Source organism: Alternaria novae-zelandiae (assembly GCF_023758075.1).
Source record: "Alternaria novae-zelandiae strain BMP 2774 chromosome Unknown scaffold_19, whole genome shotgun sequence".
NCBI classification, from domain to species: Eukaryota; Fungi; Ascomycota; class Dothideomycetes; order Pleosporales; family Pleosporaceae; genus Alternaria; species Alternaria novae-zelandiae.
In genome coordinates, this window is record NW_026056979.1 from 300,613 (window position 1) to 328,577 (window position 27,965).

The 27,965-nt window shown below is 54.1% G+C and overlaps 8 protein-coding genes across 8 annotated transcripts; 3 read left to right on the forward strand and 5 right to left on the reverse strand.

The window, feature by feature from the left end:
• Positions 1–203: 203 nt before the first annotated feature.
• Positions 204–1,666, reverse strand: J4E88_008431 (uncharacterized protein; the record flags this gene model as incomplete). Its single annotated transcript, XM_049402041.1, has 2 exons — positions 204–210; positions 411–1,666. 2 exons carry the CDS (start codon positions 1,664–1,666, stop codon positions 204–206), a joined length of 1,263 nt encoding a protein of 420 aa, XP_049252139.1.
• Positions 1,667–2,267: 601 nt separating this feature from the next.
• Positions 2,268–4,136, reverse strand: J4E88_008432 (uncharacterized protein; the record flags this gene model as incomplete). Its single annotated transcript, XM_049402042.1, has 1 exon — positions 2,268–4,136. One exon carries the CDS (start codon positions 4,134–4,136, stop codon positions 2,268–2,270), a length of 1,869 nt encoding a protein of 622 aa, XP_049252140.1.
• A 613-nt stretch (positions 4,137–4,749) lies between these two features.
• On the reverse strand, positions 4,750–6,320 carry J4E88_008433 (uncharacterized protein; the record flags this gene model as incomplete). Its single annotated transcript, XM_049402043.1, has 2 exons — positions 4,750–5,828; positions 5,879–6,320. 2 exons carry the CDS (start codon positions 6,318–6,320, stop codon positions 4,750–4,752), a joined length of 1,521 nt encoding a protein of 506 aa, XP_049252141.1.
• Positions 6,321–7,211: 891 nt separating this feature from the next.
• On the forward strand, positions 7,212–9,119 carry J4E88_008434 (uncharacterized protein; the record flags this gene model as incomplete). The annotated part of the gene is made up of 4 exons (XM_049402044.1): positions 7,212–7,264; positions 7,381–8,045; positions 8,172–8,757; positions 8,981–9,119. The coding sequence occupies 4 exons, from the start codon at positions 7,212–7,214 to the stop codon at positions 9,117–9,119; spliced, it is 1,443 nt and encodes a 480-aa protein (XP_049252142.1).
• Positions 9,120–13,677: 4,558 nt separating this feature from the next.
• Positions 13,678–15,090, forward strand: J4E88_008435 (uncharacterized protein; the record flags this gene model as incomplete). Its single annotated transcript, XM_049402045.1, has 2 exons — positions 13,678–14,053; positions 14,360–15,090. 2 exons carry the CDS (start codon positions 13,678–13,680, stop codon positions 15,088–15,090), a joined length of 1,107 nt encoding a protein of 368 aa, XP_049252143.1.
• Positions 15,091–16,884: 1,794 nt separating this feature from the next.
• Positions 16,885–18,560, reverse strand: J4E88_008436 (uncharacterized protein; the record flags this gene model as incomplete). The annotated part of the gene is made up of 2 exons (XM_049402046.1): positions 16,885–17,754; positions 18,294–18,560. 2 exons carry the CDS (start codon positions 18,558–18,560, stop codon positions 16,885–16,887), a joined length of 1,137 nt encoding a protein of 378 aa, XP_049252144.1.
• A 4,277-nt stretch (positions 18,561–22,837) lies between these two features.
• J4E88_008437 (uncharacterized protein) lies at positions 22,838–24,448 on the reverse strand (the record flags this gene model as incomplete). The annotated part of the gene is made up of 2 exons (XM_049402047.1): positions 22,838–23,766; positions 23,818–24,448. 2 exons carry the CDS (start codon positions 24,446–24,448, stop codon positions 22,838–22,840), a joined length of 1,560 nt encoding a protein of 519 aa, XP_049252145.1.
• A 1,461-nt stretch (positions 24,449–25,909) lies between these two features.
• Positions 25,910–27,802, forward strand: J4E88_008438 (uncharacterized protein; the record flags this gene model as incomplete). Its single annotated transcript, XM_049402048.1, has 1 exon — positions 25,910–27,802. One exon carries the CDS (start codon positions 25,910–25,912, stop codon positions 27,800–27,802), a length of 1,893 nt encoding a protein of 630 aa, XP_049252146.1.
• Between the last annotated feature and the right edge of the window lie 163 nt (positions 27,803–27,965).

The following is a 27,965-nucleotide window of genomic DNA, read 5'->3' on the forward strand; positions in this document are numbered from 1 at the left end:
CACACACTTTCGTCTCCCACGCAAGCCCATACACCACATCCAAAGGCGGGTCGTGCGCGCCGTAGCTGAAATCCCGCGTTGTAGCGCTGCCGTACTGGAACCGAAACCGGTTAGTCATGGCATTCGCCACGGCATCAAAGAGTTTCGTGACATTGGCATGCGTCGAGCTACCCTCCGTTTCTACCAGCGGCCGCAGTACGGCATTAACGCCTATATGCGCCAGATTAGACTGACTTTCCAACTGGCAAAACTCGCTAGTCTTGCAGCTCTTGAAGCAATCAAAAGTTTTATACGACTGGCAATACCCATCGAAAATATCGTCATTCATAACCATAGCCACCGCTTTGACAAACTCGGCGGGTTGCCGGTAAATACACTGTTCCGGCCACGTCATATTCTCAAACGTGTACTTGTCGTGCGTGAAGTCGAAGAGCTGCAGTTCCGCCGTCGCGGTGCCTTCGGGGATGAAACCGCCTTTGTATAGCGTCCACGGACCTACTCGGCACGGCTCGCGTCTTGTTGTGTATTCGTATTCCGTGTTGGAGAGGCTGTTTCTGGAAGTGGGCAGGTCGAGTTCTTCGTGGTGGGCGCCGCTGATTTGGAGGCGCATGGCTGAGGAGGGGGCTTCCCATTCGTGGAGCTCGGAGTCCTTGATTATGCTTTTGTAGGTGCGTGTGCATGGGTATAGACTGCATACTGATGCGGCGATGGGGGTACTGGCTATGTTGAGGAGGGTTGCGTTGACGTAGGCCCATCTGGATGCTTCTCTGACGCTGTCGGTTAGGAGACTGCCCATCCATGTGAGGTCCGGAGTTGGTTTCATGGTCGAGACTTCGAAATGGCCGGCTCCTACTGATAGGTTCAAGCCGCTTGGCAGGGAGTGGACTGTGTTGTTACTCCACTCTGTACTCTCGATCTTGCTCGTCACTAATGACGCCACGTTTGTGCATACGTTGCACACCCCAACCGTCGAATGCATGCTCTGATTAGAGTCGAAGAATGCTTTCTCCAGCTCTGGTCTGGGACCCAGATTACTGAAAGTACAGTTTCCCGTAGGGCAGCTTGTGCGAATCTTATTCTCAATGCCGTAGGGCGATACGACACTGGATAGGATTGCGGCAACAAGGTCGGTTGTGGGGCCTCCGTCTGAACCACCTGTAAAAGGGATGTAGCCACCACTCCCAGGTACATTGTGAGCGAAAGGAAGTGACGCATTGAGCGTAGCGCTAGGAAACGAGCATGGCGCCGCACCATTAGCCTGTTGAGCAAAAGGTCCCACCAAGAACGACAGTAGCAACACGACCGCAGCAGCCAGTGTCACAAAATCCTTGAGAAAAACAGTCGGAATGAGAAGCAACGCCCCATAAGCCCCGCGGCTCCCGTAGTCGAATCGTTGGATATCTGACAACGGCCGGGCGCTCGTGACGCTGAACCAGTCCCATTTCCTCTGCGATATGATCTGCGCAACGGTGACGACTAGTAGGGCTCGCAGAACTGTTGATAAAAGAGCGACGAGAGCGTTTAGATTGAGGTCGTCACCCCAGTCCGGTACGGGTTTGCCGTCGTATACTGCTAGGATGCCTGCGATTGAGGCTACTAAGCCGATCGCGCAGGCTATAGTGAGGGTTTCTCCAGCCCAGGTGCGGAATACGTAGCAAGACTCCATTTTTTGGTGTGGAAAGAGACTGGATAAGTGCGAAGACGCAAGCATATGTGGTGCTAATGGAAGGCTCGAACTCGAAGTTAAAGATGGACATTCCTGCAAGGAGTCACGCGACCGTTCAAGCAGCCAGACTATGCACTCGTACCTGCTTTCCTTTGTCCTCCACGGTCTGTAGAAGCGGCCGTAAGAACTCGGCTAATACATCAGTCGCTCTACCAAGTGTGGCATGATGAAACGTAACAAAGAACTCACGTCATAGCACTGCATGCGTCCGTTTGTGCAGGAAGTAAGGCAATTGGCTATTTCCGCCATACTATACGCAAACATGATCATAAACTGAAGATATCGCATTCATGGAGATGTGTAGTCATTCCGCTCTTCGGACTACAGGCAGATTTAGTGTCGAAATAATAACACCAAGCAGTACCGCGGAGCATTCGATGTATTTCTCGCTGTGATACCTACAAAGCGCTATTCATCCTATGCTTCCCGGTACACGATATTCAACAGCTCCAGTCTGATATGAACCAGTTTCTTTCCTTCACAAACCCATATGATACTGCGTCGCCACCATCTCCAACCAACGTAGTCGTCCACCGCTCACTCACTCCTGCCGCGCAAACTTCTTCAACCCCGGCGGCGCAAGCCTCAATTCCCAATCCCCATACAACGACCTCCTCATATCATCCCAGATATGCACAATATGCGCGCGTGTGATATTATCATCTGCCTTCTCGAACATCTTATGCATCCAATCCATAGTGGTAGCTCTACTGTACCCCAGTACGCCCAACTCCTTCATGCTGAGCTTGCCATATTCGAATGCTACTGGAACAGCCATCTCGGCAGTACATGCGTTGAGGAGATTGCCGTAGCCATCGATCCAGAGATTGGGGAAAGACAACAAGTCATCAAGTATGGCTTCGACGGTTGATGGACCAGGGCACTCGGAAAGTTCTTCGTCGTGAATGAGGAGAACGTCGGATAGGAGGAGGAAGACCTGCCGCTGGAGTTTGGCGGTTGAGATGATGGTGACTTGTTGTGGTGCGCCGGTGCTCGTAGGGGGAATGAGTGTTAGGCGGAGCGTGGATTCGGAGTGTAGTTGATCGGTACGAAGTACAGTCATCAAACCTTTGATGTCGACTCGGATAGCAGATAGTATGGTTGCTTTTCGAGGTTGGATTTCCACTAGAATGGTTTGTGGGTTGGATGTTCGCCAGCATTTTCTCATTATCTTGAGAACGTACGGAATATGATCAAAGCAAGAGAAATCATCTCCTAGCTTGTCGAAGTCCTCAAGATCTGTGATAATTTGATGGCTCGTCACCTTCAAGGTGATGTGATTCAGGCGTGCCAACTGTTCTCCTAGCGAATGCGGGTGGAGTACGCCTGCGTGATGGAGATTGAAGTCGAGACCGTGTACAGTGTGTTCGGTCAAGTCAATCGTAATTGCGTTTGTTTGGCGCAATACCAACTCTGCTATCCGTTCTCGCGTCCCATCTAGTAGGGTGTGGAATGGGTTGTGATGCTTCTTCTTTGGCTTCCATTGAAGCTTTTTGCCTTGTTCAAGTACGACAAACGACCGCGAGTCTCTTCCTTCTCCTCCTTCCTTGAAACGGAAGCCCATAGAACCGATTGGTGGGAATCGAGTAAATGAATGTATGCTAACATAATCCATGAGACGGTTAGACTTGCGATACTTGCGGATGTCGAGAACGTCGTCCCTCGCCAAGGCCGTAAACAAGTTATTAAGGAAGGTTGCGATGTCAATGGGCGTCAGCTTTAACCCATCATCCATCTTGCCGTTGAGCTCATGACAGACTGGTAATCTGCCAGTGCTTTCGAATGAGAGTACGTTGAAGAAGTCCGCATTCTTCCAGACAAGACGTACCAGAGGCAGGAGCTCGATCCTCTCATTGCCCCAACATCGGCCCCAACCACACATCGTGTCTGTATCGATGATGACATCCTTGAGGTAGCAGAACTGCGATCCAATTGTGTTTAGCCATTGAGCTGCGTAGTTGACCTGGAAGTAGTCCTCATCTTCGTGCAGAGTGTCCAGAGAGTCATCGTCCGCATGGTGAAGTTGAAGCACTCTGGAGAATACAAAGGTGTTGCCGCCGTATAGAATTCCGGAAGCTTCGTCGTGTATCTGGCGGCAAGACGATAGCAAAGCGAGGCCTTGGTGGAAATCATGTCGGAAGACGTCATCGGTTCCAACTTCAGCCTCGTAGCTGCTGTAGTACACTTGTAAGCGTCGGTCATCGGCTTTTTGGGGGTCGGGCCAGCCGTTATACACTTTCAGTGACGGTCCTGCCTCGTGGAATGAATCCCGATTATGCAGTAGGACTGGATCGTCGCGTTCGAACAGCCATTCGTAGATGCAATTACGAAGTTCAGGGGGTAGCGTAATCAGCAAGGACACCGCAGATGGATCAGCCGGAGACGAGGTACGGTTTGTAGGAGTCTGCATGATGTGGATATCGATCAATTGGTCGTAGTACTGCCAGTGTAGTCGGTAAGATAGTGTGGTGCTTCTGGACAGTGGGTAGAGTACGACCAATATGTATTCTCTACAGGCAGGCGCGCCAGGCCACCACTCTAAACACAGAAAGAGCGCACGGACCGATGATGAAGGTGACGCCATTCAAAAGAGACCGTGTCGAGTACCGTGTAGTACCGTGTACGACAGCAGAAACGAGTCCTTGATACACGAGGCCTTCAGCTTCTCGTAGCAAGCCCATACAACCACATTAACCAGTCACCCCACAAGCAAACACCCAAACAAGCCGCATCAATACACACACATGTGTTCATTATCCTTCATTACAGTAGGGTGTAGATGCAGAGCAGGACAACAAAACGCGGTTAGGTAACTCTACATGTTGTTCTTGATGCAGGTGTAATTCCTAAACACCTTGTACTCGCTGTATGCAGCTGTTAGAAATGATGAAACTCTCTCTGTGACGTTTGTCGTGGACTTTGTGCTGCAACGACGACGACGACGACGACGACGACGACGACGTGCTTGTAGAGCGATTTATTATCCTTCATATCCTCCATATCCTCCATACTCAACACATTCCCTAATCATAAAACCCCAAAATCTTATTCGCCCGATCCAAAATAACCCTCTCCCCCGGCCCCAACCCCTCTGCATCACTATCCCACTCTTGTAACCCCATAGCCCTCCTCCCCTCCTCTTCCACTAAACCCTCCATCTCCCTTGCTGTGACCCTCCCAACATGTTCACTCTCCCCCACACCGCCACCGAAATCCGGGCTCGGAGTACCAGCAAGAAACGTTTCGCGTTGACGAACAAGGTAATTCGCATTATCCTCCGTCATGGGACAAGCGGGTATATAAAGGACGCTGGAGTCAGAGGATCCGGCGTGCGTTTTGTCAACGCTGTGAATGGTGTCGCAATGCCAGGCTACATAGTCACCCGGCCTGACCTCCGGCATATGAATCATGGACTCTTGCAGGTTGAGATGCGGGTGTAGCAAATGAGACAGTTCCTGGCCGCGACCCGGTGTTGCGCCGTGGACCCATGCGTTTTGTGTCTTATCCATTTCCCAGTTGTCTGAGGCGAGGAAATCGGCGGAGTTTGTGGTGGATGAGGAGGTTGTTTGCGCGCCTGGCTCGACGCCGCGTTTGGGGGAGAAGAAGGGGCGGAGGAGATAGTATGCTGTTGCTTTTGCCAACAGTGGGTTGACGAGGAGTGTGCCTTCAAACGGACCCGTTGTAGACAACGAGAGCCAGCCTTGGAACATGCGGAATGCGCTGCATGCTCCTACACCCTGGTGCAGGTCCGAAATAACGGGCAGACGACAACTAGCTTCCCAGGGATCGAATTCTTCCCATCGCCCTTTCCATACAGAGTCGTAAACTTTGCCTAGCCCGTAGCCTTCTTCGTCCCAGCGTTCTACGCTGCCGCCGTCGACGTGGGGGCCTAGGGCGAACTTGGCGTCGCCGGGGAGGCGCATGCGCAGGCGGTCGGCGTAGCTTATGGGGTGTTTTGTGGAGAGCGGGATGTGGGGGTTTAGGCTGTGCCAGTAGGACATGAGGAAGGATTGCGTCTTGAGGAGGTTCGGGTTGCCGCGGGCGAGGAGCTGGGTGCGCGACCAGTATAGTTCGAAGACTTGGGGGTTGTCGGCGGGGAAGGCTGCAGGATGGTTAGTTATGTGTGTATTTTTGGGATGCGCGCAGATGTACCTTTTGTCTGAGGGTTCTGGCGAATGTACTCTCTCAGGTCTTCTTTCCATTGCAGCGCTTCTTGCTCTGGTACCACATTCCGGATAACGGCGACACCTCTCTTCCGCAGTTCACTGCTGAAAGACTCCGGCGCATTGTCGATATCCTTGAAATCAATCTCTGGGATAACCTGACTGCCACGCTCAACAATCAGCGGAATCTCCTCGCGCAGATCTCGAAGGAGGCGTTCCCAAGATTCTCGCACTTCGGCTTCGTGCCCACGGATCAGACGGCTCTTGAGGTCCGCATATTCTGCCGTCAGAGGTGTGAACTCCTGTCCTGAGAGCGATGCGAAAGCGTCGGATATGTCGCCTGCGCGTTTTTGAGCTTGTGTCGCGGCGGTGCGCAATTGTGTGACGGCGCGTCTCGTCGGAGATCGGATGGTTCGGAGCGCGGAGAGCATCGCGGAGGTATCGTATGGAGATTATTCGACTGTTCGATACTGTATCATGGCTTTCTCATCCCCAGAAGCCGCCCATTATATACTGCTGCTTGCGCCGAGGTTGCACCAGCGTTCAGTGTAGTTCCGACAGTGTAGTGAAGCTCAAGCTGTCGAGAGAAGATACTGTACATTCGGAAGCTCTTCTCGACTGGGTATAGCGCCTTCTTTGAGCTCTGCCAGTCCACCATCCCCGTAACTACCACTACATGTAGAGCATCGTTCCCGACGACTCCATCTTAGACCGTCATCAGCTCTTAGGTTCGCGAATGAGGCGATGAGGAACATGCACTTCGGCGCGACTTGGTAGACGGGTGCCCTGGAGTGGTCGCGCGGGAAACGGCCGCCAGACCCAATACCCCGCCATCCCACTCCTCCAAGCATCACCTTGCGCCCAAGATGACTTCCGCGCTGCAGCCTAGCAGGTTAATAGGCAGGCTGAATCAACGGGCCGCTGTTCCACTGACCGCCTTCATCATCGAGGACCCTCATGGGCAGAATCGACGTAAAAGTGTAGCTTCGTCATGTGGGATGAAGCTATAACACTCAAGTGATCGTGACTATGAGCGGGGTCGCTGGACCCAGGAGCCATTGAGAAGGCGGAGAATGCGACGTCCAGCCCGCTTGAGCTCGACGGAGCCGTACCAAGTTCCTCATATGTCTTACTGCGCGTCGATTAAGGTCTTGTCGACGCGTGAGGACGGTTACGGCGGGACGTTCTCCGCAGCCTTTTTGCTGTGTCCACGTATATAGAAGTATACCTGTCCCGTTGCTGCGGGTTGCTTTCTGCTTCTCTAGATTGTCAGCGTAAGCACCTCTGACAATAAGACTGCTTGAACCGCAATCAAAACCATCATGTCGCAGTCGTATCTGCCGAAGGAATTCCTGTGGGGATTCGCAACAGCCAGGTTCGTCTGATTCTCAGGACCGATTTCTCCACTCCCCAAATTGTACCCCGCCAACGGAGATATACGGTTTGGAGGGCGCCACATTGTTGTCACATACTGAGTTTCTGAACCCGCAGTTACCAAATCGAAGGCGCACCGCATGAAGATGGCCGCGCCGATTCCATTTGGGACACGTTCTGCCGCATCCCGGGCAAGATTGCTGGCGGAGAATCCGGAGATGTTGCATGCGATTCCTACCACCGCACTGACGAGGACATTGCCCTCTTGAAAGATATCGGCGCAAAATCATACCGCTTTTCGCTCTCGTGGTCCCGCATCATACCGCTCGGCGGACGCAACGACCCCGTAAACGAAAAAGGTCTGCAGTACTACATCAACTTGGTCGACGATCTCCGTGCCGCAGGCATCGAGCCGATGATAACGCTGTTTCATTGGGATCTCCCAGACAACCTGCACAAGCGATATGGGGGCATGCTGAACAAGGACGAGTTCGTGAAGGATTACGAGAACTACGCCAGGGTGTGTTTCAAGGCTTTCGGTTCGAAGGTAAAATATTGGATCACCTTCAACGAGCCATGGTGCAGCTCTATTCTCGGCTATGGCACCGGCCTCTTTGCTCCCGGTCGTTGCAGTGACCGGACCAAGAGCGCTGAAGGTGACAGCTCGCGGGAGCCGTGGATCGTCGGCCACTCGCTCCTCATTGCCCATGGTGCGGCGGTCAAGGCCTACCGTGATGACTTCAAGGCCAAGGATGGAGGCCAGATTGGGATTACGCTCAATGGTAAGTGACCAGCACGTGGCTCGCGTAGAAGGTGTGGGTACCACGCATATCGAAGGCCGTGCCAGGGTAGTAAAAATCGGCCTCACGTCTGAGCATGAATATGACAAGCTGATATGCCGTTTCTAGGCGACTGGACAGAACCGTGGGATCCAGAAGACCCGAAGGATCGCGAGGCCTGCGACCGCAAGATCGAATTTGCCATTTGCTGGTTCGGCGACCCAGTGTACTTTGGCAAGTACCCAGACTCGATGCGCAAGCAACTGGGCGATCGCCTTCCCGACTTCACACCGGAAGAAGCGGCTCTCGTCAAGGGAAGCAATGACTTCTATGGCATGAACCACTACTGCGCCAATTATATTAGACACAAGGAGACTGAGCCTGAGCCTGAAGATCATGTTGGCAATATGGACATTCTTTACCAGAACAAGAAGGGCGAATGGATTGGCCCAGAGACTCAATCCGTCTGGCTGAGGCCAATGCCTTTGGGTTTCAGAAAGCTAATCAAGTGGCTCAGTGATAGGTACGGCGGCCCGACCTTCTATGTGACGGAGAACGGAACCAGTCTCAAGGGGGAGAACGATCTCCCTCTTGAGAAGTTGCTCGACGACGAGTTCCGTTGCGAATACTTCAGGGGATACATTGGAGCCTTGGCTGATGCTCACACCTTGGACGGTGTCGATGTCAGGGGCTACTCAGCTTGGAGTCTCATGGAGTGAGTAATCCCGTTTCTTGACGTCTACCCTGACCCCCACTTGTCATCAAGAAGTTTCTTTTTTCTTTCCCAATGAGTGGTGGAGTCTTTATTTGTCCGCATGGCGGTTGCGCGTTCGCTCCCGGGTAGATCATTCTTTGTCTCCTAGCCTCAAACACTGCGGGCTTGGGGTCCCGCGGACGCCGTGTAAAGCGTCATGGACACTGACTTGGTGTACCTGCAGCAACTTTGAGTGGGCCGAAGGCTACACGACACGTTTCGGCGTTACCTACGTCGACTACAAGGGTGGCCAGAAGCGATACCCTAAGAAGAGCGCGCGAGAAATCTCGAAAATCTTTGACAAGTACATCGAAAAGGAGTAAGAAACCGAGAATCCTGGCGACCCGCGGATGTGGCGTACGACGGTGTAGGACGGATACGCATCCACCGAATCACTGTCGGGATGGGCCTGGATTGATAGGCAGTGCCCTTCTAGGATTTTTCTAGCGCCATGTATGTGGATGGGAGACGGTGAATGTGGGACGATGTGGCACAATGTGGCATGCCATGATGGGCTGTCCTTGCAAATTACCATGTGCGGAAAGCTGTGCGACCCTCTCTTTTCTTAGATGGATCTCGGAGTCTTTGCATCTGTAGATACTATCTTAGATCCGGAGCATTGCGCCATCTTAGGCCCCGCGTGGTAACAACCACTGGGATGATGGTTGTGTATCTCCCGTGTTAGCCTCGCGATATTGATTCCGACGTTTGAACGAACTCCTCATCTGTCTGCTAAGATCGTGGTGCCGTGGTGCCCGAGGCGTAGTGTACCAAAGTTGATAAAGTTTGGTTGAGTGTCCACTATGCTGTCATGGTTGAGGGTGAAGGGTGCCTGTAGAGCTGAAGAGATCCCTGACAGCCAAATCGGCACGCGTCCCATCTCGCCTGTTTCTCACACGCATTCGTCCACCAACGTCAGCGTACCGCCACTTTCAGCCTCGAATCATACCCCACAATTGCGTCTTTTATGCAGGTAAACGCCAAAAAGAAAGGAACATGGCGCGCCCAACGACTATACAATCGCATTCGGGTTTGGCCAAAACGATAGCGACAGAAAACTGTAATAGGAGGCCCCACCAATCACTCGATAGCAAGAGGTTGCGCCATCGCTATGTTGCACTTCTAGTCCAAGAGCTAGAAGCTTCGGAGACCTTTGATGGCGCAACAGGCTCGCTTGGCGCGAATCGTGAAGCGTGATCGGTGAGGGAGGGCGCGAAATTGTAGCGTTAGCGAGGCTAGGAGAGATCCAAATGGTGTGGTTAGAGCAAGTGGGGCATCCTTGTTGGGGTAGACCCGTAAACTCTAATTTTCCACAAGCATGTTTCAGGCTAGGGGTCGTCTTCACCAAAAGTTCGTGGCCGCTAGTGGGTGGCATGGTCTTGTGGAGTTGGACAATTGAGTTCGAGATTAGCAGCGGACACTCAGGATGCAGGTTCATGGAAGAATGCCGGCTGATTATCTAGTAGGCACGGAAAGATAGATCCTAAGTTTGGTAGCGAAGTCATGGAGTCATGACGAACCGTCCGTCTGTGACAGTTTGGCGGCTGGCCTTACTTTGGGACCGGCACTTGAGATTATGATAATGCTGATGTTTCGGACGCCATCTGATCCGGCCGACGCAGGTTTGCTTGCGCAATCGTTCACGGGCCCGCAAAGTGGACATGGTGTCCTGGAGTTGGGCTTGTCTGTAGGGCCCTTGGAGATGGTTGAACTAAGCTTGCGTGCAGCCGCCAGGCGCCATTACGAGTAAGACAGGTCTAGCGAGCGAACCGGCTCGCTCTGCATCCCAAGAATTCCAGTGTTTGGGTGTCGGTGGTGACACTGCAGCTGCGATCTGACAGGTAGAGATGGTTACACCGCAGCACCGATCTGCCGCTCCGGGCCACGACGCACGGGTACCACTGCCTGCATTGCACGGAAGGGGTTGACGACGATGGGGCTCCACGGTGACGGATGTTCGGATTTCGCATTCGGTTGAGCACTGGATGGAGCCCTGAGATTGGAGCACACGGAATTCACCGCTCTATCGACACTGCAGAGACGAAATGGTCATACTGGACGCGAGGTGCATTTGATACGGCGCGCCGCCCTTGGATACGGCGAAGATCAACGTTCGGGCAGCTACGTGTGGGGAACGTCGACATTAGGCTCGCCATTCGTGGTGGTAGCAGCAACGGCTGGTTTCAGCATCTCGCGACTGTCATGACGATGTTGGTTAGTAGTGTCGCTGAAGCTGCCCCAGTCGCGATTACAAACAGCAGAGTGGCCTCATGTCAGCCACTCCTGGAGGTCCCTAACTGCGTAGAGACGTGACGGCGGCGCGCTAGAAGTTTGCATGGACGGTGGCATGGACGGTGAGAGTATTGGGGCTAGAGTGCGCAAGGGAGAAGCGAGCGCGGGCGGTGGGCATTGACGTAGGGAAGGAGCTAACCTCGTGACTTCCCGTACGCGTACCATGGCCCTCGACTCTTCACCGAAACCTGAGGCCGGCGATGGAGTTGGCTGGAAATGAAGCACGCTTTCGGGCACAGTCGAGCTGTCGCTGTCTCAGGTATACGCACGACGTCAAATAACGTCGCTGCTAGCCGCAATCAGGCGCGCGTTGCAGGTGGTGCGGCGCAATTGATCCTTCGGGCTCCCCACCAGAGCCCCTCCAAACCACCACGACTCTGCCCGCGAACCTGCATCTCGCGACCGCAACTGAAAATTCTGCCCAGGTCTCCATCGCCAGCACGCACTGGGCAGGATCGCGCGCTCCGGTCCATTCTCTCATCGCGGCACGCGGCTGGCGGCACCTTAGCCTAGTGCTGCCGACGTGCATCACTGTCATCTTCGAAACAGTTGCCGAAATTCGCTATCGTCCAATATCGGCGCCAAGTGAGGCCTGGCAGCGCTGCCGTCTACGGCCTAGTCGCTGAAGCCTCGCCGTGTGCGCCTGCGTCTATGGAGCGGTGAGGTTGCTCGGAGGATTCTTGCTTTATCGATTATTGGGGGATGTGATGCATAGCGCAGCAGATCCGCGACCCCCATGGCAAGACTGCCTGGTCCTGCACTGGCTCTGCCCATCAGCATCTCCAACTCGTCACGAGATGTGACGCATCAAGGTTTGCACGTAGTCTTCCTATACCACTGGATACGGTACGGCGCACGAGCTCTAGCCACAACCTTCTGACCTCTCCCCCATGCGGCGTGCAGGAGCGCATCACGGACTCTCTCTGGCCAATGCTCCTCAGCTCATTTCTGCAAGTCCGACTGTCGGCAATGCAGTCCCTGCGAATGACGGAGCCCTCACCATATCTTCCCACGTGCCGACCATGCGCTTAGTCTGCAGGGCGCCGAATATAGACGTACCATGTATGCATAGCCAGCACACGGCATGAAACGCATCGATAGCCATGAGGCCACGATAGAGTTTACTCCGCCGAACATGTCCTCCTCGCAGCGTCGGCAAGACTGCTCAAACTCGATATGTCACCTGTGGTGTAAACATGGTCCGTGGAGTTACTTCGGAACTATCCCTCCAAAAGCCCTGAGCCCTCGCTGCTCGTTCATGGCGGACCATGCCATGGCCCTGCGTCCCGACATGATCGACGTGCCTGTCAAGCTACCCCCCCTGGGACTCAATACTCGCAGAGATCCACAGCGGACCCTCGAGCGTCTCGCAATTGCCCGCCGCCTCGACGCTCAGTGCGACCCTCCGACTGAAGCAGCCATGGACAGGCCCATCGTGGCCCTTGGCACTTCGGGCTAATTTTCACCATGCAGGGCTTCCACGTGCTGACCCTTTTAGCGCTGCCGGGGCCTGCTCGTCTGCGCGCTCCTTTGCATCGCCCGTGTCATCCCTGGATCCTGGCATCGCTTCACGTACTCGCTGCATGAGCCCACGCCATACGCTCCTCAAACGTCACATTTTGTCCGTGTCTGGCTTGCCTGTCATCCAAACTTCGCTACGGTCCGCAAACACGACCAGCTTCCTGACTGGCAAGCGGCCATGGCGACATCAGCACCATGTCTGCCCATTATTATGCGCTTCCGTAGACCCTTCGCGGTGGGCCCACGGGCGCTTTTCTGCGCGCACTCTCGACGTCAGGTGGGCCGAAGCGTGTTGCGCAGGAACTCGGCCATGCCAACGCGGGTGGGGTGCAATTAACAAGCTAGAGCCTGTGGTAGTGCCTTTCCAGAACAGTCACGCCTCGCACCCAGACGCAGGGCGACGTGCTCCTAGCCCGGCCTTCCTGCCACCACCGTTGAGAGTTTATATGGCGTGAAGGGTCTTTACCACCCTAAGCTGATACGAGCCTGTGGGCTACCTACACTATGCGGCGTCCAAGCCTCGTACTAACGTACAAGCTAAAGTGAAACGATTTCCCCAGAACCCACGTTGTGTGGCTACCCACCAGGGGCCCAGGATCAGGATGCCAACACTAGCCTAGGGCCGAGCATGGGTCCCGACAGACGCTATCCATGAGACCTGATAGCAGGTTATAGGCTCATGCCAGCCATGTCTTGCTACCATCAGTCCTGTCTCTCTACCATTTTGCTTCGCTCTTTTGGTCGTGCCGTCCCTGACTTTGTTTCTAATATCTGTCTCTGACTGACATCATCCTTCCTTCGCATCTGCAACACGGCACAGAGCACCCCTCATCCCTCGTCATTATTCTCCCCCCAAAGCACGGGAGCACCCTTCGCCTGTACAGACATAACTGATATTGCCAAACGCTTGGACCGCATTCGTTTGGGCCACGCTGACATAGCAACGTCGACATCGCATATACTCTCACCGCCTCTCGCGGATCCTCGATGACTTCAATTCTCCACTACCGAGACCCTATCGCCTACAGGAGTGACTTCATGAGTACCTCCAGCTACCACTCGCCTCACATGGACCAGCAGAAGAGGTCGCCGCCTTATGAAGGCCATTCTTCTGGCTCCGAAGCCAGACAGCTCACTCCCGGTGCGAAGAAGCGACCTTCGAGAGCCGGCACCCGCAGCGTCACCACCCTCACCGCCGCTCAACTCGAGCGAAAGAGAGCGAATGACCGAGAAGCACAGCGAGCTATCCGCCAAAGAACAAAAGACCACATCGACACTCTTGAACGCCAGGTTCGCGACCTCACTGCGCAACTGGAGAACAACTCCTCCACCAAGATGATGGACCTCATCCGGAGGAACGAGGAGCTCGAGCAAGAGAACGCAGTCCTCCGCGCCCGCCTGTCACACGCCGTATCGGCATTGGGAGTCCCAGAATCAGGAGCAGGTACGTACTATTGATTTCATTCCTGCAAAAGCACTGTCCAATTGTTCGACTCACAAGCTCGTTGGGTTGTCATGGTTGCTTTTTGGTGTCTCGGGCCGCAACCGTTTTGGTGCAGCCGAACCTCTTTTCGCAACATGTCACATCTTTCTTTTGCTTCATTTCCCGCATTCCGGTCTGGCGGCTCGATTGAGCGACGTGCAGTATCTGTAACGTCGGATTCCCTTTCCCGCCGAGGCGAGGCGCGAAGCGCGAGCCTCGTTCTCCACCCAATGTGATATCGATGCATAGAGGCTGACATCACTCCAGCAGGCGCACCTTCACCGAGTGATCGGGTTCAGATGCTCAGCCAACCCCGGAGAATGTCTACTGGAACGGCGAGAAGCGCACATTCAGTCCCCGAAATAGCGACGCCCGTGTCTCAACCTGGACACTGGCAGTCGCAGCACACGTACGCCCACCACGTTTCCTCACCGCACGTTGATACGCCACCTGCCATGGGTGAAGTCCAAGCGCCACAGCACGAGGGAGTTCGCTGGAGTCCTCACCCCAGCCACCCTCAGCAGCAGCACCACCAAGTTTCCATGCCAGTGCAGGATGCGTCGGTCCATGCGGTTGAGCAACCCAACATGTCATACCCAAGCCCATATGTCATGGAGAGCAACGCGCGAGCCATGTCTTACCCTCTTGAGAACGCCTCCATGGTCACTTCTCAGCCGATGCCAATGTCCGGTTACGGTACACCGACCTCGCATCCTTCGCCTCATGCCTCGGAGTACCAACGGCACATGAGTGTTCCTATGCATCACCAGCCCGTCCAAGGCCAAGGCCCACCTCAGCACCAGCACCAGCAACATCACACATCTGCTCCCTATGGCTCGTACCCTGTTGGTCCCCAGCAAGGCTACCCTCCCCAGGTTAGCCACGGCAGCGAGATGCCCATGATGCACGCACAGCACGGTCAGCCGCAGATGATGAACGAGCAAGGACAGCACATCATCTACCAGCCGTACCAGTCCAACATGAAGGTTGAGCATTGAGTATGACCACGACTCGTCTGAACATGTTCGCAAATCCTACGTGGCTGCAGACCGTTGGCAAGGGTACCAGGGAGACGATCCTTCGATCACACAACACCCACATCGAGCAATCTACCAGACGCAACCACGCGCCATGGAACAAATTGCTCCTTCATCGCAATCTTCTCGACGCGGGACAAAATGTCCTTGACACGCGGCACCACGCGGCACAGTCACGATAGGCTGTATTCCTCGGCGATATATCATAATTGTTCCGCAAGGGCCCTTCCGAAAGCAGTAGCACGCGCCGCCGCTCGATGCTGTCGATGACGGCAAGACGCGATCCATCTCGCGGGAATTTGGCAGGGACGACCACGCCGCCTCGATCCTTTGGGTTTTCACACGCTAGAACCAGGCACACGTTCACGGTTCACCGCTATGCGACGCGGCACCCGTTTCCAAGAGCGCCCCCAGCGTCGGACAATTTCGCATCACCTCAAGTTTTTTTTTGGACATCGTCGTCGCTGCCCCCCCACGATCGCATGAAGCGCAATGAAACAGCAAAACGGAAGGCCCCACATGCGGATTGTGGGATCGCATCAAGATTGCAGTCGCCCGTGGTGCAAAGAGTCCCGCTTGGGACGCTACAGCCTAGTGCGTTCCTGGAGACTAGCGTAGGGCACGATGGACGGTGAAGAGGTGGATACGATGATGATGGGACGGTGGAAGCGGAAGAAGAAGGGAAATGAGCAAATGGAACATTCCGTGGATCCTCCATTTTCTGCGCGCGCGCCTGACCGGGGGCCTCGTTGCGAGATTTCTGAGCCGTCGGCCGCGTTTTGGGCTTCCAAGCTGGCTTCCTTTCGCTTCCACCTCGCCCACGCCCCTTAGTCTGGTTCGCTGGGGGCTTTCGATGGTGCGATTGCGCAGACCAGCGCGTTCCTGAAGGAGCAATGCAACCGAGATTTCCCGACATCCGAGCATCCGTTCGAACTGGCCCATGCCCTGGATCCATCCATCCCCCATCCATCACACCCACACGACATCGGCCACCCGTCATGGTATTTGTCTTTTGTAAACTTACGAAAGGGAAACATGCATGGAAGCTAGCCCCACATGCGCCAGAAAGTCTGCTAAAATTTCCTCGTGCGGACAGGGCCCACCGACGCTGAAACATGGTATGCCAAATACACTTTACGAGCCAGCTACGAGCTACACTACGCTACACACCGGACGCTGGTTACGCATGCAGCATCGGGTGGTTTGCCAGGGCAGAAAAGGTCTACAACAGCGGTTCCGCCGGCCCTTTTTGCCTCGTCCCTTTATCGGACGTTTTCTTCCGATGGACATAGTAGCGCCGTAACGCCGAAACACGGTGGCCAGCAGAATTTCTCGGGCGTGGCTTTTTCTTCGCTGGGTGCTTGCGGAGCCTTTGTTGCCAAGGCCAGGGTGTGGAGGCTTTGCGTGGCGTCCCGCGGATCCGCTCACATGGGATACATGCGTTCGGGCGCGCTTCCGCCCAATCGCATTGCGCCGTTGGGTGCAGTAGCTCGCCTGCGCTCGCTTGTGTCCTGCATAGGGAAGCGTTGCCGATACACAACCATGTGAAGTGGACATGAGCTCACCGTATTGTCCCTTGATCCTGGATCACGATGGCGGCAGTGCTCTCGTGTGATTGTTTGTCACACCGCATGAACGCTGACGGAACGCTGACGGAACGGAAGCTTCACGTGAATCCGAGGCCACTGGTGCTGCGTGTGTCGGGCATGGTCTGCTACACTACGACTACAGGCTCTCTCCTGGTTGCCATCGCCTTCATGACGACGCCTGCGCTGCTGCCTGCTGCGCGCGGATGTGCTTCAGCTCGTTGGGGTACCACCGCTCGCCAACGTCGGGATGGCTCTTGATCCTGTTCATCAGCGTTGCCTCGCCGAGGTGTCCCCATCTGCCCTTCACAAACGTAAACTCCACATCGTCCTTGCGCTTCTTCCTCGCCTGGTCCCTCAGCTGTAGTACCTCGTCCGGCACATCCATGGCTTCAAACTGCGCGTCGTAGCTCACGCCTTGGAAGAACGGCACCGAGTACCGCGCGCCTTCCCCCTTGCGCGGACTCAGAACGCGATGTGTAGTTGACGCGCAAACCCCATCTGTCAGCGCCTCCATGCCTTGCCCGATCGCCACAACAAGCGTACCAGGTATGGGCTTGCAGTCTATCCACTCGCCCTTTGCGTTCTGCGCCTGCAGGCCGAACTGATCGGACGCCTGCAGCAGGTAGCTGGTGAGCATACTATCTTTATGCGGACCCACGCCCTGGCGCTTGATCTCCCACTTCTTCCGCTCCATCTCGCTCGCCCCAGCCGGCAGGTCACCCACATCAACGTCCGGATACTTGACAATCTTGAGCTTGTGCTGCTGGTCCCGATCAAAGAACTTCTCAAACGCCTCCGCAGGCAAGCCAATCGCCTCTGCGATCAGCGACGTGAAGAGCGTGGAGATGTGCGCCATGCGCCGTATGTAGTCCTCATAGACTGGTCTGAAAGACGGGAGATGGTCAGCCGACGGCCATTGGTTCGGTGCGAGCAAGTTGTGGTACAGCGGTGCGTCGGGTCCGGGTAGTGCGTGTGGAGTCGAGAGATCGAGTTGTTCCCTGTGGTCTGGATTGAATGCCGTGGTTTCGTTGTCGAGCTACGAAGAAAGGATTCTTGTCAGCATGCATTTTACGACGAGTCGTTTGACGACCAAAAGAAAGAAAGCAAAAAGTTTTGAGTTATACGAGGAAGAGATGGGATGGAGTAATGGCAGGAGAGAGTGTGTGTGTGCAAGTTAACGGCCGTCGAGTACATATTGTTGGCGTCGTCTATTTGGGATATACCCGGGTGATTCTGTTATCTGTCTTTTTTTCTGTTTTGCAGATGGCGTTGGGTATGAGAAGAGAAGGGGCATTGGAGGTTTATTGTGATACACGCGTTATGGGTTTACGGCCGGTTTTTCTCTTTCTTTCTTCGTTCTTCGGTTCTCTGTATCATAGTTTCTTAGGTATCTTTTTCTCTCTCTTTCCGTACACACCATGCATAGCGTAGCATAGCGATAGCTTGTAATAGACCATCGTCTTATCTGCATACTCGTCGTCTCTCTCTCTTTCATTCAACTTGCTTGCTTCCTTGCTCAACCCTGCCACATAACAAAGAAGACGGTATTAAAGACGAAGAAATCACACAACTCACCCTACTCCACCCCAAAAAACTCTTCTCATTCTTCATTTCAATCTTCTCCTTCTCCCCCCTCGGCAGATCCTCGAAAAACCGTCCACACTCCTTGATCACATCCTGCACCAACCCCTCCGGCAGCCCCGTTTCGCTCAAGTACAAAAACCCCACGTTCAACAAGGCATCGCGCAGGTCGCGCAGGAACTGCGGTTTTGTAGCCGGGTCCAGCGCGGCGCTGAGCGGGAGTACGGGCAGGGACGTGAAGGTCTGTAGGGGGTCTGCCATGGTGCGGTGTGCTGGTGTTTTGCTGTGGATCTCGTGATGGGATGGGATGGGCTGGAGCGGTAGATGGTGGTATCGTTGATGTCGGTGTTGGTGTTGGTGTTGTAGCGGCTCCGTTCCGTTGTCGCTCGTGTGCATGTGGTTCCCAGTCCCGGTGAACTACCCCGCGCCTGCCTCACACCATACAGCGGGGCAATCGCGCCACCACCCCGCTGTTCTGACTGGCTGCGACACTTCCTTTCCGTCGCCTCACTCCTTCCACACGTGAAGAGGCCATTCTAGTACCTAGCCATCCATTTGAACGCCAGGCCCACGGCTGTGAGTTTCAAACCGCCGATGACGAGGACGCTGAGGGCTTCGAAGAGCATGTTTGTTGTAGTTTGAGACGTAGACTTTTTACTCGAGTAGGAAGGTGTTCGTGTGTGAAGAGAAGTAGATGAGTGTGATTGGTAGACAGGTAGTAACTTTCTTTGTTTTCTCTCTCGAACGGTATACTCGAGATGAAAACGAAAAAGAAACCACGATAGAGAGATGTTTGCTTCTCTTATACGCCTCAATCTGCCTAACTACGTTGATACTTCCCGTCCCGGACAACGGTCCCTCGTGCCCATTTTCTCGCCTCACATACGGTCTGGAATAAGAAACTTGAACCCGGCCGACCACCTGCACCGTTTGTTTTCGAAGCCGTCGCAGTCCGTTGGGCTGCTGCGCGGCGGGAATGACTTGCTTGCCTTGGTTGTCTGGCTTCCAACCCAGCTCCACTTCCCCAGCCCGTTCGATCAATCGATTCGATCTGGCCATCGCATCGTCAGCTCGTCGTGGAGATACGCGTCTCCACAGATAGTAGACTTCGGCGCAACGGCGGCGTTGTTTTACTACGGCATTACGGGTTATACCAGCCACGTGCTGGGCTTTTCATCGTCATTCCCAAATGAGCCGTCATGCGAGACACACTCCGCGGCAGCAAAATATGGAAAGTGTCGCGTAATGCGCTTGTGGTGCTCTGTCCATTTGTTTATTGCGATGCATGCTTAACCTCCCGATCGTGAACTGCAGTCGTTGGTAAGGATAGATATGCACCTGTGACGTAGGTCACATGCGCGAAGCGGCGATGAGGACGATCAGCGGTGGAAAAAATGAGGCTGGTATGCAGGTGTAGCGAAGCGGTTAGTGGTCATGTGCTACGCAGGACGACGACGACGACAACGACAACGATTACGACTGCGACTACGGGTGAAGTCGCGTGAGCGGATGCTTGTTGGGATGGCGGGCTGGGAGGGTGTAGATACAGATGCAGGTATGTGTTGTTCTTTTTTTGATAGCTGTGTGATGTTGTGCATGCGTGTGTGTGGTGATTGTAGGAGTAGGTATCGTAGGCTCCGCGGCTGCAAGTCATCGGTCTACGGGGGACGGGACGGCAGCCACGATGAACGATGGGGTTACAGTAGGGTTTGGGGCGTTATGTCGAACATGAAAAGGAAGCAGAGGATGAGAAAGGAATTTTACATTCATCGGTAGGCTTGTTGTTGTGTGTTTTCTTCTTTCTGCAGTGTAGTAATCTGTCTGTTGGACTACCTCGGCCTGTAAGCCGAAAAACAACACTCGGTAGGTATCTTAGTTCCCGTCCACACCTCTACATTTCCTCCTTCCAGCCACACATATGCGATATATGCAACCACCAGCACACATACACACAGAAAACAAAAGACCGCAAAAAAGCACTCCAGCCATAACAACGACGTCAACACCACCCACTACAACCCTGAAATCCCACCGCCGCCAAGCCCATACACGCGCGCTCTCAACAGCCCACCCCAAACACGCCTCTTCGCGCAACCGCAGATCGGCCAACGGCATTGCATCGGAGAATTCTCATCTCAACCCTTCCATGCTCCCCCAAGCGTATACGTCAATTCAGTAAAGCAGGTAAGAGCCAAGCGCGCCCATCATCTCAGGGTAAGCGAGCGCGCCGCAAGACAGGGGCCATATAAAGCATGAAACATATACCAATCGCGTACCAAGCCATGCTAAGCGCCCTTTAACGGTTCCCAACGGTGCCGAGCCGACGTAAGTGACGATGTCGTGATATGGGGGGAGGGGAAGTATAGTGGGAGGGTGTTATAATCTACAGGGGAAGGGGGTTGTCTGACTTGCAGACTGCAGACTGCACATCACACTGCCCGAGTCGTGAGGCGACACGACCTCAGTCAACTATTGCAGGCGGAGAAGGAGGCGGCGCGGCGGTGATGTGACGGACCACGGTTGAATGGCGTGTGTATAGTCGTCGTGGTAAGGGTATACGCGTAGATCCCGATATACCTACCGTCCATCAACCGAGGATATACCATACCGGTAGTTTAGCTCAACATACATACGCCGTAGTAACCTATACCACCAAAAAACGCTGTCAATAACTCCACGGCGCACCCGCGGCGATCGATCGTACGATACGCAGGATGCGTATCCTCGTTGGTTCGGAACGCCATTATGAGGTGGTGAAGGGGTATACTATAGCACAGCAAGGGGAAGCGAGTTAAGATGAGCCCGTTTTCATAGCAAAAGGAGTGCTATAGAGGGACGAGTCGTGGCAGATGTGATGGGGGCATGGAGATGGAACGTTCGAATGACTCTAGAAGTAAGCGCCGCCGAATAAGTGACTTGAATCGTCATGATCTACAGTACCGAGGTGTCGTGACGGTGGACAGGCGACGCTCGGTACCCGGAACGTTGTAATAACCGAAGGAGTAGTAATAATATAGGTGACGAGTCGTGATGGAACTTGTCGACTCAGACCGGAACACGTTCGACTCAGCCGCAAGTCTGAAGCGGGAAATCCTCCTAGTTCTTAACACGGAAGTCTGAGTCGAAGTAGGGGAAGTCTGCGGTATGCTCATACCTAGGTACTCCACAGATCCACATTGCAGTTACATAGTTACATCGGTATCTTCCGAGCCAGCACACTCGTACGAGACACCGTCACGCACTTTCCACTTTCCTCGCCATTCAATGCAACAACGGAGTAGGCGACTCGAGTCGAGCTGAACTGCGCCGTAGAGACGCCATACGGGATACGCGGGAACTGAGAAAACCGAGACAGGACTGCGCCGTACGGGGAGGTCGGTACAACGGGGGACCTTGACTCCGACCGACTCCGACCTCGCCGTTACAAAGCACGAAGCACCAAGGTACCGAGGCGTCGTAAAGAGTAACAAGAGTCAGTCGCCGGAGGATTGAGGTGGACTCTGTAACGAACCATCACCGCCTTTTACGCGAACCATCCGCTTGGGAACGCAACGCATGAAAGGGCCCCTGGGGAGTTAACACCGCTCTTTCTACTATCTACGTGGCCACATTATAGCACTGGATGTGTGTATTCGCCCTGGCCCCCTTCCTCCATCATCATACCCTACGCTCCACAGTGCTCATATGACAGTTCCCGTATGGCCCCCCCTTCTGCGCTCTGAAGGGGATCGCTCTTTGACGACTATGGCGCCATGTTATAGTACGATTAATCACTCGCCCCGGCCCTCTTCTTCATCATCATACTCTCTTCTCCACAGATGCGGCGGCGTTGTGTTGTCATATACCCTCGCTTCCACCCTCTGAGGAGAGACCGCTTTTTTGGACTTTACTACGTGGCCACATGCACATGCATACTACAATCTTTGCTGTTGATATGTGTCCTACTCGCCCCGGCCCCCTTCTTCACCGTCATACTCTATAGCTGCCCGCGCCGTTGTTATATATACCCACAGTAACCCACTCTTCTGCGGTTCGAGGAGATCGCGATTTTCAACTCCTACGGCTCACATTACAAGGGGAGGGTGTATATTATAGTACTGTTTTGCTGGTAATACGTGCTGGACTCGCCCTGGCCCCCTTCATGCTCTCCTTTCCACAGTAATCGCAGCGTTCTCGTATGTCCCTTCCTTCCGCGTTCCGAGGAGCACATATTGTAGAGGGAGAGGTGTCGGGGCAGTTAGGTTCCGCGGAGGGTTTGGAAAGGAGCTTTGACTTTATTGGCTTTGGTAGTTTGGACAGAGACGCTCGGTCCGAGATGCGGGAAGAAGATGAGTGAGGTGAAGGCAAGTTAGATAAAGTTAGACGTGAAAAGACTTGGAGATAGTGATATTTCATCAACATCTCTCATTGAAAGTGTATATCGCTAGAACAGCAGACAGCGCACAAACGAACTAGGAAAAGAAAGCTACCTCAACTCTTTACATGCGATGCCAGTCGCTCCATGTCATAACCTCATACCTCATATCTCATAACCCGCTCTACCTCTTCTCCTGAGGATAGTACGCAGGCTGACCCTCAAGCGACTCACCAACACCCTGACGGTAACTAGGCGGCGGACCACCAAACGAAACCTGACCACCAGGCGTAGGAGTGCTAGACTGGTTGGGAGGGGCATTGTTGTTAGACACTCCCATCTGAGGGTTCAAGTCGCTGGGCGTGATGGTGCCGCCATCACCACCGCCCACCATGACGGTCTGCTCGTTGCCCTTCTTGTCCTTGACCTTGCCGACGACCATACCCTTGGCTACGGACTTGATGATTGCTTTTCTGCTGACGCCTGTGACGTCAATGTAGACGAGGCCGACGTTCTTGACGCCGCCGGCGAGGTTGGTGGTGATTTGTCCTGCTTCGGCGCCGTACTTGTGGCCGACGGCGGCGCTGGCTGCGGCTCCGCTGCTGGTCAGGAGTTGCTTGCCTGAGTGCGAGATGCCGTCAGCAACGGTGGAGAAGGCGATCAAGCTCTTGTTCAACAGTCCTGGCTTGTAGTTTGTGTTGGGCGTGCCGTCTGGGTTTACGCTCTTGGCGTGTGTCTTCTTGTGGCCTGCCATTCCTGCTGCAGCGTTCTGGGCGTACTTGGTAAGCTGGCCTACAGTCTTGGCTGAGTAGCCAGCGACGCCGGTTGTAAGGGTGTTGATCTTGCGGACGCGCTCGTGGGTGGCAGGTTTGAAAACCATGGGCTTCTCGTTCGGCCTCGTCTTGTTGATGAAGTTCTCGGCACCGGATACCATCATGTTACTAAGGTAGCTGGAGCCGGTAACGACAAGGCGAGATGCGGCGGCGGCGTTCTGCACGAGGCCAGAGTCTTTGTATGCGGGATGGCGGGCCATTTCGAGGTAGTCTTCTTCGAGCGGTCGGATGTCGATGCGCTTGCCGTCTGGCGAGACGACAATCTCGACGGGATCTTGACCTGTGTTAGCATGAGTGACCTGCGCGCGCGGAAAAGGCTCAGATGACATACTCTTGGATCCCTGCTGCAATGCTGGGTCGGCGTGGATCATGGCACCCTCGGCCAGCTCACCGACGACGCTGCCATTCTCCTCGTCGACCAAGACGACCTCGCCATTGTTCACAGCGCCTGCGTAGCCCTGGCCTGGCTGGTAGTCCTGGGGGTTGTACGCCTTGATGTCGCCCTTGCCCTTCTCGTGTGAGGGGGCCTGCGCACGCTCGAGGAAGGCTGTGCACTGTGCCAAGATGGTCTCAAAGGTATCCACATCTTCCTGCGTGACCGATGTCGAGCCCTTGCCAATTGGCGGGAACTCAATGCGTGTGAAGGCGCCGCTCTCTGGGCCCAGGTCCCATCGCGGTATCAGGTAGCTGCGCGGTGGCTGGTGGTAGATCTGTGTGGTCGCGGGGAGGGGGAGATCTAGCTCCGGGGGGAGGTTGAGGTGTAGGTAGAAGTCTTCTTCGGGCGCTTCGTTCTGGCCGCGCGTGTTGCTGAGGTCTGCAAAGGGCGAGTTGGTGGGGACCATTAGCAGCGAGAGCGTCTGCGGCCCTGAGGGTGTGAGAGGGCTCTCCTCGCCCTGCTGGATGTGGTAGGCTTTAATGCCGCCGACTGTGTAGAGCAATCGAGGATCTCCATGGCCGCTCATGCTTGCGAGACGTGTTTCGCGGGGTATCGAGGTAGGTTGGTAGGTGAAGGAGAGATAGAGGAGCTGTCAGGTGTCTTTCGCGGGATATGGGCAGGAGGGGTATCTTCTATTTCGGTGTATGAGTGCAGGAGCAACAACCTTTTTATGGAATGCAAGCGACAGGGAGTCGACTGCCCATGTGCAACCTGCTCGAGACGCCGCGCTTGCGACAGGCATTCTGACGTAACCATGCTCAGCCACGGGGAGCTCTGCATTCGGCCAATCAACGCTGTGGCTGTGTGCTGCGCCACATGGAGGCAAACTCCATCTTCTGCGTGTGAAGATGTGTACAGTCGTATTTCCGCCTTGACAAGATTCGCGAAGCGTCTTTGCCCCTTCACATGCGAGATGCGCCCGTCTTGTGTTGATGATCTGCTGTGCATGCGCCTCGGAACGCGTCATGCACGGACGACTCACGTCTTCACGCAGGGTAGTCGCTCACAACCCCACGACTGCATCGTGTACTTCTTGGTGAAGCATCGTCTTTCCAACAAGAACAACGTCAGCAGCTTTCGTCATCTTACCATTGTGGTTAGGCTCATCAAGCTCCCGCTCTGCATCCATTTCCTCATTCGTCTCGTGGGATTTCGACTCCTGCCATCATCTCGACTGTCGCGCTTCGAAGGAGCCACATCCCTACTACTCACTTGTCACCATATTTACTATGAAGCTGCTGGAGCATTTTACCGTTGGAACTCCTTCACCATCTCCAGAGTCGATATTCGATATGATTATGACACCTGGTTGCACGAAACTTATCGAGATCAAACAAGCTACTACCAGACTGCGTTCGTAGGCGCTTGGCTGGTCAGCCTTGGTTCACAGATACAGCTCTCAGGACGGTCGTCATAGAAGTCGATAACATGTGTCCAGTCAATTGCCGCCATCTGCTATATCCCGCCGTCAGTTACAATTTGTTTATCTGAGATAACGCATCCTCCCGATAAGACTGCTGCAACATCTGCTTGTAGTTTAGCCACATAATCACGTGTGCCTTGGCGTTCGTCGAGGATGGGAAGGCGTGATGGGGGCCTGGATCAAACCTCGCCTTGTTTACAATCTTCACGGCGCGTCCTTGGAGCTGCATCTCACCTCTTCGCTCGGTGACATCGTAACTTTCTGCGCCGACAAGCTTGAGCCACCCGTGACTGCTCTCGTCTCTCGCTGGGGGACGATTCTTCTGTCACACTTTGCAAGGGCAGAGTTGCATGCTTGGTGCGCAACGATATCAGCATTCGCTCTCCGATTTTTTGCTGCGAAGTTTCACTGTCGCGACCGCGTTGCGTGCAAGCACCTCAAATCTGTACACAATCGTTTTTGTTCTCGTTGGCGTTGCTCGCGGTCACTCACAACTCGTCGCTCTCTCGTCGCGCATCGTCCATAGCATAATTCCATCCAACTGAGTCCAGCACCATCGCCAGGATGCAAATTCCAAAGCGAGACTCACACCCAGCCGATCCAAGCGAGCCCTCATTCCTTGACCGGCCAGGCGAGATCCGCAACTTGATTTACGAACAGTTGTTCAAGCGGGCCGAACCAATACTCCTTCACAACACCGATGCTTACCATGCGGTCGAACCCAAACGAAGAAATTACGACACAGATGAGGGATTCCACGCCCTGACAGCCAGGTTTGAGACGGAACTCGAGTCCAGAATCGGCGCTGCTGATGAGTTCACCCATGACTTCTACTTGGGATTACCGCTGCTGCTGGTCTGTCGACAGATATACCATGAGGCAGCCAGTGTGTTCTATAGCGACAATACCTTTGTTTTCTCGCGAGTTCTCGATCGTCATGATGGAAGAAATAATCCGCGCTATGACAATCTCGATGGGAAAGCTTATCATCAGTTCGCATATGCTTCCGTATGGCTATCCAACATCGGCAGTCAGTTTGGGATGCTAAAGAAGGTACACATCGATGTCGATGCCATGTGCTACCACGCTTGCAAGCATGCACTGGATGATTTCGATGCACTGCCCTTGTTACGATTGCTTTGGAAGAACGGTGCAAAAAAGTCACCAATCACATCCGCTTGCACTGGTAGGAGACTGGACCCTGGGTGCGAGAATTCCTTCGCACGGACTGAGGAACAGAAGAAGCGGTATGAGGTACAGAAAAGGCAGTATCCGAGAGACTTAGTCAACGACTTCAATGCGATCTTCTCCAGTTTGATCGGAAACGGACAATTTAGTTTACAAAGATTCGCCAATTTCGACCGGCTTATTCACTCTGTCAGCATACATTTTGTGGAACGATACATGCGAGTCACATTTGACAAGGAACATAGTCACTGGAGGGAGTTCGCAGTGGACCAGAATGGAGACGTCGTCATCAGACAACTAGGCTCAAAGCCACGCCACCTCCTGGACCTTCCTCGAAGTGTCCTGTCAAAGATCATCCAACTAGCGGCACTATCGCCTGAAGGTCCAATACTAGATATGGATAATCATACCATACATGGGCTACAGCTGAATATCTGGCAGCTCAGCAGAGGATCACGTTCTGACTTCAGGATCAGGAACATGTTGACTCACAACACAAACGTTACCATGGTCAAAACGAGTACCAAGAGTAAGACCAGCTTCAAGGACTTCCACTTTTTGCGAGTACACTGCCTTACACGTCCTTGCTGCTTCTTTGTACCCAGATGGGATAGATCCATCGCGTCGTTCAACATCGCTCTCGTTTTCGAAACCGCCGACGCAACATCATTAAGCATGCTGCGTATCAACATCGTAGGCCTCATGAAGGCGTTGAAAGATGCCGCAAAAGAACAGGTGAGCATCTCCATCTCGCTCAAGAGCCCGGGGGAAGATGCGTGCGAAGCATTGCAGAGTGGCAAGATTCCCCTGCCAGATCTGGAGCGAAGAGTCTTCTTGCTCCTGTCTGATGTCATAGCTGGCTGGGACGTTGCGGAGGACAAGCTACCGGATATCTGGATGGACGGGCACGGAAAGCTCATCAGCGCGACATACTCTGCTTCTGCCACTGTACTAGCTAGCCGCGTTGAGAATCGGCATGCGAAGCTCAAATCGGTCGAGGTGCAGCAAAGAGGGTACCAATTTGCTACGGACCTGTCTAATAACAAAAGGGACGTGGAAGGGGGTCGACGCGCTATGTGGTCCGCGCTCCGAAAAGAGTATTGGAATGATTGGCAGGATTCGGCACGGAAGAGGAGGGTGGAGGAGGATAGATTGGACATATATGTAAGGGAAAGAGATGAAGCCATTAGGGAACAATCTGGTTTCGACTTGGATGAATATGGAGAGAGAAGGCTGGGTCAAGGGGGAAGCTTGAGACGGGGTATCTGAGGACTACCTAGCGATGCTTCACGGGCGAGAAGGCATTGAATGGCCGGAACTTGTGGGATATGGGGAATAGAACGACGAGAAAAGCGAAGGAAGGAATAGAGATGATGCTCTTCCAATGGACGCCCCCAAAGCGTTTGATGTCAATCAACATGACAACTTGAGA